Raw genomic sequence first — 13,411 nt, 5'->3', positions numbered from 1 at the left:
ACTGAATCAGACTCTGGCCTCCCCGCTGAGAGCTGAGAACCCCTACTCTCACTCGGGGTCTGAGGGCCTATCCCCCAGGAGTTCGGCTCCTTGGGTGATTTCTCGAGGGGAGTGCACAGTGCCTGAGCTGCGTCAGGTCAGCGCTGACTCTGGGATACGTGAGCGAGGAGAGGGCACTCTGCTGAGGGGAAATCAAGCCTTGGCGGCACTTCCCTGCGGTGCAGTGCAGGAGCCCTCCCCGGACCGTAGTATTGCATGAAACTGAATGAAACTCTAGCTTCCCCCCGCCCCACTCCCAATCAGGGTCTGGGGGCCCATCCCCCAAGAGTTCTGATTCTTGGGGGATCTCTTAAGGATTGTGGACCCAGCACAAACTGCGGCCGCTCAGTGCTGACTCTGGGGCGCGGGACAGAGGAGAAAAGGGTCGCCTGAGTGCCCACACCAGAGCAGCAGTTCCCTGGAGGTAGATCAACAGCCGTTTTTTCTTTAACGGCAGAACGCTCACTTTTGGATATTCTGAGGCCACACCCCCTGTCTCCCTGGGCAACCAGAGGAGGCCACCGGTGACACGGCTCACAAACCCGGAAGCCTCCAGGGCAGGGCCAACCCAGAGAGGTGTTCAGACGCAATTCTCCAGCAGCAAAGACGTTTGAACTCAAAACAGCCCGTCTCCTGTAGGCGACGACAAGAACAGAGACAGAACCTCACAAAGTTGTCTGTTCTGTTCTGTTCTGTTAGCAGCATGCATCAGGGACGGGGCTAAGCCTGAGTGAACACCTCCTTCCCATCACCTGCATCAAACACTCAAAGATGTCAGGCCCCATCTCCTCCTGCTAGATAGCGGCAGTCTGCGGGGGCCTGGCAGACTTCCTTGCGATTCAGGCAGGTGCAAACCCCTGGAGTGTCTGTTCACTGCAGGCAACTGGGTTAGGCATCTGCAGAGATACCAGTGACTGGGTCCGATGGAGGGGCAAAGTGGGGAAGGAGACGTCAACCTTCCCAGACTGCTCTGTTTGCTGGGTGGCTCCTCCTGACTCCACGCTGCACTGGGGTGAGCCGTGTCAGAGGAGTCACCAGGTCCCTGTGATCCAGTTCCCAGAGACCTCTTGAACCCTTCCACCCGAGACAAGTGCCGATTGAGACAGTTGATTCGGACCTTTTGAACTGGGCTAATAGACTGAGGACTCTTCAGGCGGTGCCCTGGGTGTGCGATTGTAGGAAGGTTTGATTCTCCTTTTCCAACTGGGGCCAGAGGTGGGCAGACGGGGTGACTTAATTGCTGATTTTTCCACACAGCTGAGACTTCAAGCCAGAGTAGAAGTTGCAATAGGATCGAACAGAAACCAGCTGAAAACAAGACAGAACCACTTTGCTCCACCACACCAGACAGGGCCCCAGTTTCTCAGGCCACAACACTGTACGGGCCCTCGATAAAACCCCAGGGGAAAAACCAAAGGGAGTAAACCATGGGGCAGAATCAGCGGAAAAACTCTGGTAACATGAATAACCAGAATAGATCAACCCCCCCAAGAAAAGATACGGCAGATGTGATTGAAGATCCCATTCATAAACAACTGGCTGAGATGTCAGAAGTCGAATTCAGAATTTGGTTTGCAGACAAGATTAATAAAATGGAATTAGGAATTCGAGGAGAAATTCAAAAATTGTCTCAAGAATTTAATGAATTTAAAGACAAAACCACCAAAGACTTAGACACACTGAAACAAGAACTTACAGCCCTCAAAGATATGAAAAATACAGTAGAATCCCTCAGTAACAGAATGGAGCAAGCAGAAGAAAGGATTTCTGACATTGAAGATAAAGTCTTCGAACACTCCCAATCTCTCAAAGAGGAAGAGAAATGGAGAGCAAAAACGGATCACTCACTCAGAGAGCTCTCAGATAATTCGAAAAAAAACAACATAAGGGTTATAGGAATTTCGGAGACTGATGAAGTAGCTGCCAAGGACACAGAGGCCCTTCTACATGAAATTATGAAAGAAAATTTTCCAGACATGCCCAGAGAATCTGAAATTCAGATAGCAGACAGCTTCAGAACCCCAGCACGATTCAACCCCAATAAGCCATCTCCCAGACATATCATAATTAGCTTCACTAAAGTTAACATGAAAGAGAAGATTCTCAAAGCAGCCCGGCGAAAGAAAACTATAATGTACAAAGGTAAGAATATTAGAATAACTGCAGATCTCTCTGCTGAAACTTTTCAAGCAAGAAGAGGCTGGTCATCAACTTTTAATCTCCTAAAGCAAAAAAACTTTCAACCCAGGATCTTGTATCCAGCTAAACTGAGTTTCATCTATGATGGAGAAATTAAATACTTCAATGACATTCATATATAGAAAAAATTTGCCATAAGTAAACCAGCTCTTCAGGATGTTCTCAGACCTATCCTCCACAATGACCAACCCAATCCTATACCACAAAAGTAAACTCACTCAGAATCTTCGGATCAAACTCCAACTTCCACACTGGCGAAAGGATTAAAAATGTCCACTGGACCTTTGAAAAACTCGATACCCAAAATTCCACCAGACTTATCAATACTCTCCATCAATGTGAATGGCTTAAACTGTCCTCTAAAGAGGCATAGGTTAGCTGACTGGATACAAAAACTCAAGCCAGATATTTGTTGCATACAAGAGTCACATCTCAACTTAAAAGACAAATACAGACTCAGGGTGAAAGGATGGTCATCCATGTTTCAGGCAAATGGTAATCAGAAAAAAGAAGGTGTTGCAATTTTATTTGCAGATACAGTAGGCTTTAAACCATCAAAAGTAAGGAAGGACAAGAATGGTCACTTCATATTTGTTAAGGGTAATACTCAATATGACGAGATCTCAATTATTAATATCTATGCACCCAACCAGAATGCACCTCAATTTATAAGAGAAACTCTAACAGACATGAGTAACTTGATTTCCTCCAGCTCCATAATCGTTGGAGATTTCAACACTCCCTTGGCAGTGTTGGATCGATCCTCCAGAAAGAAGCTGAGCAAAGAAATCTTAGATTTAAACCTAACCATCCAATATTTAGATTTAGCAGACATCTACAGAACATTTCATCCCAACAAAACTGAATACACATTCTTCTCATCAGCCCACGGAACTTACTCCAAAATTGATCACATTTTAGGTCACAAGTCTAACCTCAGTAAATTTAAAGGAATAGAAATTATTCCATGCATCTTCTCGGACCATCATGGAATAAAACTTGAATTGAGTAACAACAGGAATCTGCATACCCATACAAAAACATGGAAGTTAAATAACCTTATGCTGAATGATAGCTGGGTCAGAGATGAGATTAAGAAAGAAATCACCAATTTTTTGGAACAAAATGACAATGAAGACACAAACTATCAGAACCTCTGGGACACTGCAACGGCAGTTCTAAGAGGGAAATTTATAGCACTGCAAGCCTTCCTCAAGAGAACGGAAAGAGAGGAAGTTAACAACTTAATGGGACATCTCACGCAACTGGAAAAGGAAGAACATTCCAACCCCAAACCCAGTAGAAGAAAAGAAATAACCAAAATTAGAGCAGAATTAAATGAAATTGAAAACAAAAGAATAATACAACAGATCAATAAATCAAAAAGCTGGTTTTCTGAAAAGGTCAATAAAATAGATAAACCTCTGGCCAACCTAATCAGGAAAAAAAGAGTAAAATCTCTAATATCATCAATCAGAAACAACAAAGACGAAATAACCACAGACTCATCAGAAATCCAAAAAATCCTTAATGAATATTACAAGAAACTTTATTCTCAGAAATATGAAAATCTGAAGGAAATAGACCAATACTTGGAAGCACGCCACCTTCCAAGACTTAACCAGAATCAAGTGGAAATGTTGAACAGACCCATATCAAGTTCAGAAATAGCATCAACTATACAAAACCTCCCTAAAAAGAAAAGCCCGGGACCAGATGTTTTAACGTCAGAATTCTACGAAACCTTTAAAGAGGAATTAGTACCTATATTACTCAACCTGTTCCAAAATGTAGAAAAAGAAGGAAGACTACCCAACACGTTCTATGAAGCAAACATCACCCTGATCCCCAAACCAGGAAAAGACCCAACAAGAAAAGAAAATTATAGACCAATATCACTAATGAATATAGATGCAAAAATATTCAACAAGATCCTAACAAACAGAATCCGACAACACATCAAACAAATTATACATCATGACCAAGTCGGTTTTATCCCAGGGTCTCAAGCCTGGTTCAATATACGTAAATCTATAAATGTAATTCAGCACATAAACAAATTAAAAAACAAAGACCATATGATTCTCTCAATTGATGCAGAAAAAGCTTTTGATAATATCCAGCATCCCTTCATGATCAGAACACTCAAGAAAATTGGTCTAGAAGGGACTTTTCTTAAACTGATAGAGGCTATCTACAGCAAACCCACTGCCAATATCATATTGAATGGAGTTAAATTGGAATCATTTCCACTCAGATCAGGAACCAGACAAGGCTGCCCATTGTCTCCATTGCTTTTCAACATTGTAATGGAAGTTTTAGCCACCGCAATTAGGGAAGAAAAGGCGATCAAGGGTATCCATATAGGGTCATAAGAGATCAAACTCTCGCTCTTCGCAGATGATATGATTGTGTATCTGGAAAACACTAGGGACTCTACTACAAAACTCCTAGAAGTGATCAAGGAATACAGCAGCGTCTCAGGTTACGAAATCAACATTCATAAATCAGTAGCCTTTATATACACCAACAACAGTCAAATTGAAAAAGCAGTTAAGGACTCTATCCCATTCACAGTAGTGCCAAAGAAGATGAAATATTTGGGAATTTACCTAACAAAAGACGTGAAAGATCTCTATAAAGAGAACTATGAAACTCTAAGAAAAGAAATAGCTGAAAATGTTAACAAATGGAAAAACATACCATGCTCATGGCTAGGAAGAATCAACATTATCAAAATGTCCATACTACCCAAAGCAATATATAATTTCAACGCACTCCCTATTAAAGCTCCACTGTCATATTTTAAAGATCTTGAAAAAACATTACTTCGTTTTGTATGGAATCAGAAAAAACCTCGAATAGCCAAGACATTACTCAGAAATAAAAACAAAACAGGAGGAATCACACTACCAGACCTCAGACTTTACTACAAACCGATAGTGATCAAAACAGCATGGTATTGGCACAAAAACAGAGAAGTAGATATCTGGAACAGAATAGAGAACCAAGAGATGAATCCAGCTACTTACCGCTATTTGATTTTTGACAAGCCAATTAAAAACATTCAGTGGGGAAAAGATACCCTATTTAACAAATGGTGCTGGGTGAACTGGCTGGCAACCTGCAGAAGACTGAAATTGGACCCACACCTTTCACCATTAACTAAGATAGACTCTCATTGGATTAAAGATTTAAACTTAAGACATGAAACTATAAAAATACTAGAGGAGAATGCAGGGAAAACCCTTGAAGAAATTGGTCTGGGTGAGTATTTCATGAGGAGAACCCCCCGGGCAATTGAAGCAGCTTCAAAAATACACTACTGGGACTTGATCAAACTAAAAAGCTTCTGCACAGCTAAGAACACAGTAAGCAGAGCAAGCAGACAGCCCTCAGAATGGGAGAAGATATTTGCAGGGTATAACTCTGACAAAGGTTTAATAACCAGAATCCACAGAGAACTCAAACGCATCAGCAAGAAAAAAACAAGGGATCCCATCGCAGGCTGGGCAAGGGATTTGAAGAGAAACTTCTCTGAAGAAGACAGGCGCACGGCCTTCAGACATATGAAAAAATGCTCATCATCTTTAATCATCAGAGAAATGCAAATCAAAACTACTTTGAGATATCATCTAACTCCAATGAGACTAGCCTATATCACAAAATCTCAAGACCAGAGATGCTGGCGTGGATGCGGAGAAAAGGGAACACTTCTGCACTGCTGGTGGGAATGCAAATTAATACATTCCTTTTGGAAAGATATATGGAGAACACTCAGAGATCTAAAAATAGATCTGCCATTCAATCCTGTAATTCCTCTGCTGGGCATATACCCAGAAGACCAAAAATCACAACATAACAAAGATATTTGTACCAGAATGTTTATTGCAGCCCAATTCATAATAGCTAAGTCATGGAAAAAGCCCAAGTGTCCATCGATCCACGAATGGATTAATAAATTGTGGTATATGTATACCATGGAATACTATGCAGCCTTAAAGAAAGATGGAGACTTTACCTCTTTCATGTTTACATGGATGGAGCTGGAACATATTCTTCTTAGTAAAGTATCCCAAGAATGGAAGAAAAAATACCCAATGTACACAGCCCTACTATGAAACTAATTTGGGACTCTCACATGAAAGCTATAACCCAGCTACAACTTAACAATAGGGGGAAGTGGGAAAGGGGGGGGTGGGTAGAGGGAGGGGAATCGGTGGGATCACACCTGTGGTGCATATTATAGGGGTATTTGCGAAACTTGGTAAATGTAGAATGTAAATGTTTTGGCACAGTAACTGAGATAACGCCGGAAAGGCTATGTTAACCACTGTGATAAAAATGTGTCAAATGGTTTATGAAGTGAGTGTATGATGCCCCATAATCATATCATTGTATACAGTTATGATTTAATAAAAAAATTAAAAAAAAAATATTAGAATGACTGCAGATCTCTCTGCTGAAACTTTTCAAGCCAGAAGAGGGTGGTCACTGACTTTTAATCTCCTAAAGCAAAATAAGTTTCAACCCCAGATCTTGTATCCAGCTAAACTGAGTTTCATTTATGATGGAGAAATTAAATACTTTAATGACATTCATATGTTGAAGAAATTTGCCGTAACAAAACCAGCTCTTCAGGATATTCTCAGACCCATCCTCCATAATGACTAACCCAATCCCATACCACAAAAGTAAACTCACTCAGAAACTTCGGATCAAACTCCAATTTCCACACTGGCGAAATACCCAAAACTTCACCAGACTTATCACTATTCTCCATTAATGTGAACAGATTACACTGTCCTCTAAAGAGGCATAGGTTTGCTGACTGGATACAAAAACTCAGGCCAGATATTTGTTGCATACAAGAGTCACATCTTAATTTAAAAGACAAATACAGACTCAGGGTGAAAGAATGGTCATCCATATTTCAGGCAAATGGTAATCAGAAAAAAGCAGGTGTTGCAATTTTATTGGCAGATACAATAGGCTTTAAACCAACAAAAGTAAGGCAGGACAAGAATGGTCACTTCATATTTGTTAAGGGTAATACTCAAAATGATTAGATGTCAATTATTAATATTTATGCACCTCAATTTATAAGAGAAACTCTAACAAACATGAGCAACTTGATTTCCTCCAGCTCCATAATAGTCGGAGATTTCAACACTCCTTTGGCAGTGTTGGATCGATCATCCAACAAGAAGCTGAGCAAAGAAATCTTAGATTTAAACCTAACCATCCAACATTTGGATTTAGCAGACATCTACAGAACATTTCATCCCAACAAAACTGAATACACATACTTCTCATCAGCCCATGGAACTTACCTCAAAATCGATCACATCTTAGGTCACAAGTCTAACCTCAGTAAATTTAAAGTAATAGAAATTATTCCATGCATCTTCTCGGACCACCATGGAATAAAACTTGAGCTGAGTAACAACAGGAATCTGCATACTCATACAAAAACATGGAAGTTAAATGACCTTATGCTGAATGATAGCTGGGTCAGAGATGAGATTAAGAAAGAAATCGCCAATTTTTTGGAACAAAACAACAATGAAGACACGAACTGTCAGAACCTCTGGGACACCGCAAAGGCAGTTCTAAGAGGGAAATTTATAGCACTGCAAGCCATCCTCAAGAGAACGGAAAGAGAGAAAGTTAACAACTTAATAGGACATCTAAAGCAACTGGAAAAGGAAGAACATTCCAACCCAAACCCAGTAGAAAAAAAAATAACCATAATTAGAGCAGAATTAAACGAAATTGAAAAGAAAAGAATAACACAACAGATCAATAAATCAAAAAGCTGGTTTTTCGAAAAGGTCAATAAAATAGATAAACCTTTGGCCCACCTAATCAGGAAAAAAAGAGTAAAATCTCTAATCTCATCAATCAGAAACAACAAAGACGAAATAAGAACAGACTCCTCAGAAATCCAAAAAATCCTTAATGAATATTACGAGAAACTTTATTCTCAGAAATATGAAAATCTGAAGGAAATTGACCAATACTTGGAAGCACATCACCTTCCAAGACTTAGCCAGAATCAAGTGGAAAAGTTGAACAGGCCCATATCAAGTTTGGAAATAGCATCAACCATACAAAACCTCCCTAAAAACAAAAGCCCGGGACCAGATGGTTTCACACCAGAATTCTACCAAACCTTTAAAGAGGAATTAGTACCTATATTACTCAACCTGTTCCAAAAGGCAGAAAAAGAAGGAAGACTACTTAACATGTTCTATGAAGCAAACATCACCCTGATCCCCAAACCAGGAAAAGACCCAACAAGAAAAGAAAATTATAGACCAATATCACTAATGAATATAGATGCAAAAATATTCAACAAGATCCTAACAAACAGAATCCAGCAACACATCAACCAAATTATACATCATGACCAAGTCGGTTTTATCCCAGGGTCTCAAGGCTGGCTTAATATATGTAAATCTATAAATGTAATCCAGCACATAAAAAAATTAAAAAACAAAGACCATATGATTCTCTCAATCAATGCAGAAAAAGCTTTTGATAATATCCAGCATCCCTTCATGATCAGAACACTCAAGAAAATCGGTATAGAAGGGACATTTCTTAAACTGATAGAGGCCATCTACAGCAAACCCACAGCCAATATCATATTGAATGGAATTAAATTGGAATCATTTCCACTCAGATCAGGAACCAGACAAGGCTGACCATTCTCTCCATTGTTTTTTAACATTGTAATGGAAGTTTTAGCCACCACAATTAGGGAAGAAAAGGTGATCAAGGGTATCCATATAGAGTCAGAAGACATCAAACTTTCGCTCTTCTCAGATGATATAATAGTATATCTGGAAAACACTAGGGACTCTACTACAAAACTCTTAGAAGTGATCAAGGAATACAGCAGCATCTCAGGTTACAAAATCAACATTCATAAATTGGTAGCCTTTATGTATACCAACAATAGTCAAGTTGAAAAAAACAGTTAAGGACTTTATCCCATTCACAGTAGTGCCAAAGAAAATGAAATATTTGAGAATTAATCTAACAAAGGACATGAACGATCTCTATAAAGAGAACCATGAAACTCTAAGAAAAGAAATAGCTGAAAATATTAACAAATGGAAAAACATACCATGCTCATGGGTGGGAAGAATCAATATTGTTAAAATGTCTATACTACCCAAAGCAATATATAATTTCAATGCAATCCCTATTAAAGCTCCACTGTTATACTTTAAAGATCTTGAAAAAACAATACTTCATTTTATATGGAATCAGAAAAAAACTCGAATAGCCAAGACATTACTCAGAAATAAAAACAAAGCAGGATGAATTACGCAACCAGACCTCAGACCATACTACAAATTGGTAGTGATCAAAACAGCATGGTATTGACACAAAAACAGAGAAGTAGACGTCTGGAACAGAATAGAGAACCAAGAGATGAATCCAGCTACTTACCATTATTTAATCATCGACAAGCCAATTAAAAACATTCAGTGGGGAAAAGATTCCCTATTTAACAAATGGTGCTGGGTGAACTGGCTGGCAACCTGTAAAAGACTGACACTGAACCCACACCGTTCACCATTAACTGAGATAGACTCTTACTCGATTAAAGATTTAAAGTTAAGACTTGAAACTAGAAAAATACTAGAAGAGAGTGCAGGGAAAACCCTTGAAGAAATCGGTCTGGGCGAGTATTGTATGAGGAGGACCCCCCAGGCAGTTGAAGTAGCTTCAAAAATACACTACTGAGACCTGATCAAACTAAAAAGCTTCTGCACAGCCAAGAACACAGTAAGTAAAGCAAGCAAACAGACCTCAGAATGGGAGATAATACTTGCAGGTTATGTCTCCAACAAAGGTTTAATAACCAGAATCCACAGAGAACTCAAACATATAAGCAAGAAAAGAACAAGTGATCCCATTGCATGCTGGGCAAGGGACTTGAAGAGAAACTTCTCTGAAGAAGACAGGCGCACGGCCTACAGACATATGAAAAAGTGCTCATCATCTTTAATCATCAGAGAAATGCAAATCAAAACTATTTTGAGATATCATCTAATTCCAGTAAGATTAGCCCATATCACAAAATCCCAAGACCAGAGATGTTGGTGTGGATGTGGAGAAAAGGGAACACTTCTGCACTGCTGATGGCAATGCAAACTAATACATTCCTTTTGGAAAGAGATATGGAGAACACTTAGAGATCTAAAAATAGATCTGCCATTCAATCCTGTAATTCCTCTACTGGGCATATACCCAGAAGTCCAAAAATCACATCATAACAAAAATATTTGTACCAGAATGTTTACTGCAGCCCAATTCATAATTGCTAATTCATGGAAAAAGCCCAAGTGCCCCTCGATCTACGAGTGGATTAATAAATTGTGGTATATGTACACAATGGAATATTATGCAGCCTTAAAGAAAGATGGAGACTTTACCTCTTTCATGTTCACATGGATGGAGCTGGAACATATTCTTCTTAGTAAAGTATCTCAAGAGTGCAAGTAAAAGTATCCAATGTACTCAGCCCTACTATGAAACTAATTCATGGCTTTCACATGAAAGCTATAATCCAGTTACAACCTAAGAATAGGGGGAAGGGGGAAAGTGAGGGGAGGGAGGGGGAGGTGGGAAGAAAGAGAGAGATTGGTGGGATTACACCTGCAGTGCATCTTTCAAGGGTATATGTGAAACTTAGTAAATGTGGAATGTAAATGTCTTAACACAATAACTATGAAAATGCCAGGAAGGCTATGTTAACCAGTGTGATGAAAATGTGTCAAACGGTCTATGAAACCAGGGTATGGTGCCCCATGGTCATATTAATGTACACAGCTATGAAGAAAGCTATGTTAACTAGTGTGATGAAAATGTGTCAAACAATCTATGAACCAAGTTTGTGGTGCCCCATGATCAAACTAATATACACAGCTATGATTTAATAAAAAAAAAAAAAGAGTTTACAAAGAAAAGAAAAAAAAAAGAAAGATGGAGACTTTACCTCTTTCATGTTTACATGGATGGAGCTGGAACATACTCTTCTTAGTAAAGTATCTCAAGAATGGAAGAAAAAGTATCCAATGTACTCACCCCTACTATGAAACTAATTTATGGCTTTCACATGAAAGCTATAACCCAGTTATAACCTAGGAATAGGGGGAAGGGGGAAAGGGAGGGGAGGGAGGGGGTAGGTGGGCAGAGGGAGGGTTTTTGGTGGGATTAAACCTGCAGTGCATCTTACAAGGGCATATGTGAAACTTAGTAAATGTAGAATGTTAACGTCTTAACACAATAACTAAGAAAATGCTAGGAAGGCTATGTTAACCAGTGTGATGAAAATGTGTCAAATGGTCTATAAAACCAGTGTATGGTGCCCCATGATCGCATTAATGTACACAGCTATGATTTAATAATAATAATAATAAAAGACAATCCAATGTGGCACTTTTAATGGAATAGACATGGTAGATGGGACCATGAGAAGATGAATGACATAATGGTTGGGGTTAGAGAGAGAAAGGAGGAAAGATGTATTGTATTTCACTGTGCTGGAACATTTGAATGTACAGTTATTATTACTTCCTGAGGTCATACATCTGTGTTCAAATCTCACCCCTATTGTCTCCAAGCCCACACTGCACCACACATATTCTAGAAGATAATGGGGAACTCAATTCATGGTATTGAAACCAAGGAGTTTTTCTTTCTCATTGGAAGGATCTGCTTATCTTTATTTATTTAAGTATTTATTTATTTATTGCTCAAAGTGATAATATATTCTCTCACTACAAAATTCAAAAGATACAAAGAAGTACGGGGTAAGGTAAATCTTCTTTCCCCCATTGCCCTCAGACTCCCAGTTTTTCTACCTAACTCACTCATACCTGTTGCTTATGTATCCTTCCAGAATGTTTCAGAATGTTCATCTCTTTACTTATTTCTACCCGAGGGCAAATGAGAGCAGCACACCTGGCTAGAAGTTATGCTTAACCACAGAACATAAAGCTAGCAAAATTCATCTTCATTGGTCACTCTGTCACCTTTGGGTAACTCTTCTCATCTCTATACCCCTACTGTCCTGTTCACCCTAACCTGGGATGTTCACCAGCTGCAGACGATCACTGTTCTATTTCATTCCTTCGGACCCTGCTTACTGTTTCCTGAGGAGCTGTCTTGGCTGAGAAATGAATCCTCACTAAGGAATTCACGTGTGTCTGTGGATTGATGAGCAACAATTTTCACAAAACATGTTTACATTTTAATAAGGGGCTTCAATCAAAAGTGCGACTTGAATAATGGGAACTTCAGATACTTTGTCATGGCAGACCAACAGGGCAGAGGCTTTTTCCCAAAAGGTGTGACCTTGTGGCTCTTCCTATCTGCTTCCTCTGTGGGTGTCAGACCAACTGGGTATCTTGAAACTTTAGTCATCTGAAATTCTTTGGTTCCCAAGACAGGGCAGTAAGGACTTTGGTCTTGATTTTTTTCTTTTGGGATGTATACATTTAAAGTTTTTGAAACAAAATCTCCAATGCTGTAGATACAGGGTAGACAAAGTTTGTGTGCAGTTTAAAATAGTTTAACATAGTAAATCACACATGATCTTTATGCCCACCCTGTATTTCTCCCTTAATATAGCATAACTATCATAAGTATAGGCTCACTTAGCCAAAAAAAAAAAAAAAAAAAAAGAAAAAGATAAAAGAAACAACCACAACAATGAATAGGAGAATTATTTTGACTTTAATATTTATTAAATGTTCTATTATTTTGCCCCTTCCAAAATAATATTCAGAATACAAGATTGGAGCAGATTGCTTCACAAATTCAACATTTTTCCAAATCTGGGGATGGAGGGAGGTAAGAATCTCTGTTGGGATTTATTGGAAAAAAGCTTTGTTTGTGAATGGAATGCATTTTGATTTCCACAGGTGATAGACTTCTTACATAATTAGGTCCAATTTCACAACTCAAGGGAGAGAATAGTAGGGAGCTTCATCGAGGTCATCTCCATTAAAGGAATAAAGAACATTTTCAGCTGTGGCATCAGGAACTTTGCATGTAGTAGCAGCATAAGAAAATTCTATCAAATAAAGGAATAAATAAAGAAATTAGAAAGGAAGTGAAGGTTGGGAGTGAATTAATTCATTCCAACAGC

The 13,411-nt window shown here is 39.1% G+C and overlaps 1 protein-coding gene across 1 annotated transcript in view; it reads right to left on the bottom strand.

Moving 5' to 3' along the window:
- Positions 1-13,103: 13,103 nt before the first annotated feature.
- ADGRG4 (adhesion G protein-coupled receptor G4) overlaps positions 13,104-13,411 on the bottom strand; it is a 139,871-nt gene continuing 139,563 nt past the window's right edge. Inside the window, exon 23 of the mRNA XM_053579107.1 lies at positions 13,104-13,336. Coding sequence (XP_053435082.1) covers positions 13,224-13,336 — 113 coding nt within the window. The 3' untranslated portion in view covers positions 13,104-13,223. The remainder of the gene's footprint in view (positions 13,337-13,411) is intronic.

The sequence above is a fragment of the Nycticebus coucang genome, chromosome X, assembly GCF_027406575.1.
Source record: "Nycticebus coucang isolate mNycCou1 chromosome X, mNycCou1.pri, whole genome shotgun sequence".
NCBI classification, from domain to species: Eukaryota; Metazoa; Chordata; class Mammalia; order Primates; family Lorisidae; genus Nycticebus; species Nycticebus coucang.
The sequence above is the reverse complement of the archived record's forward strand: the minus strand, read 5'-3'. Positions and strand labels throughout refer to the sequence as shown.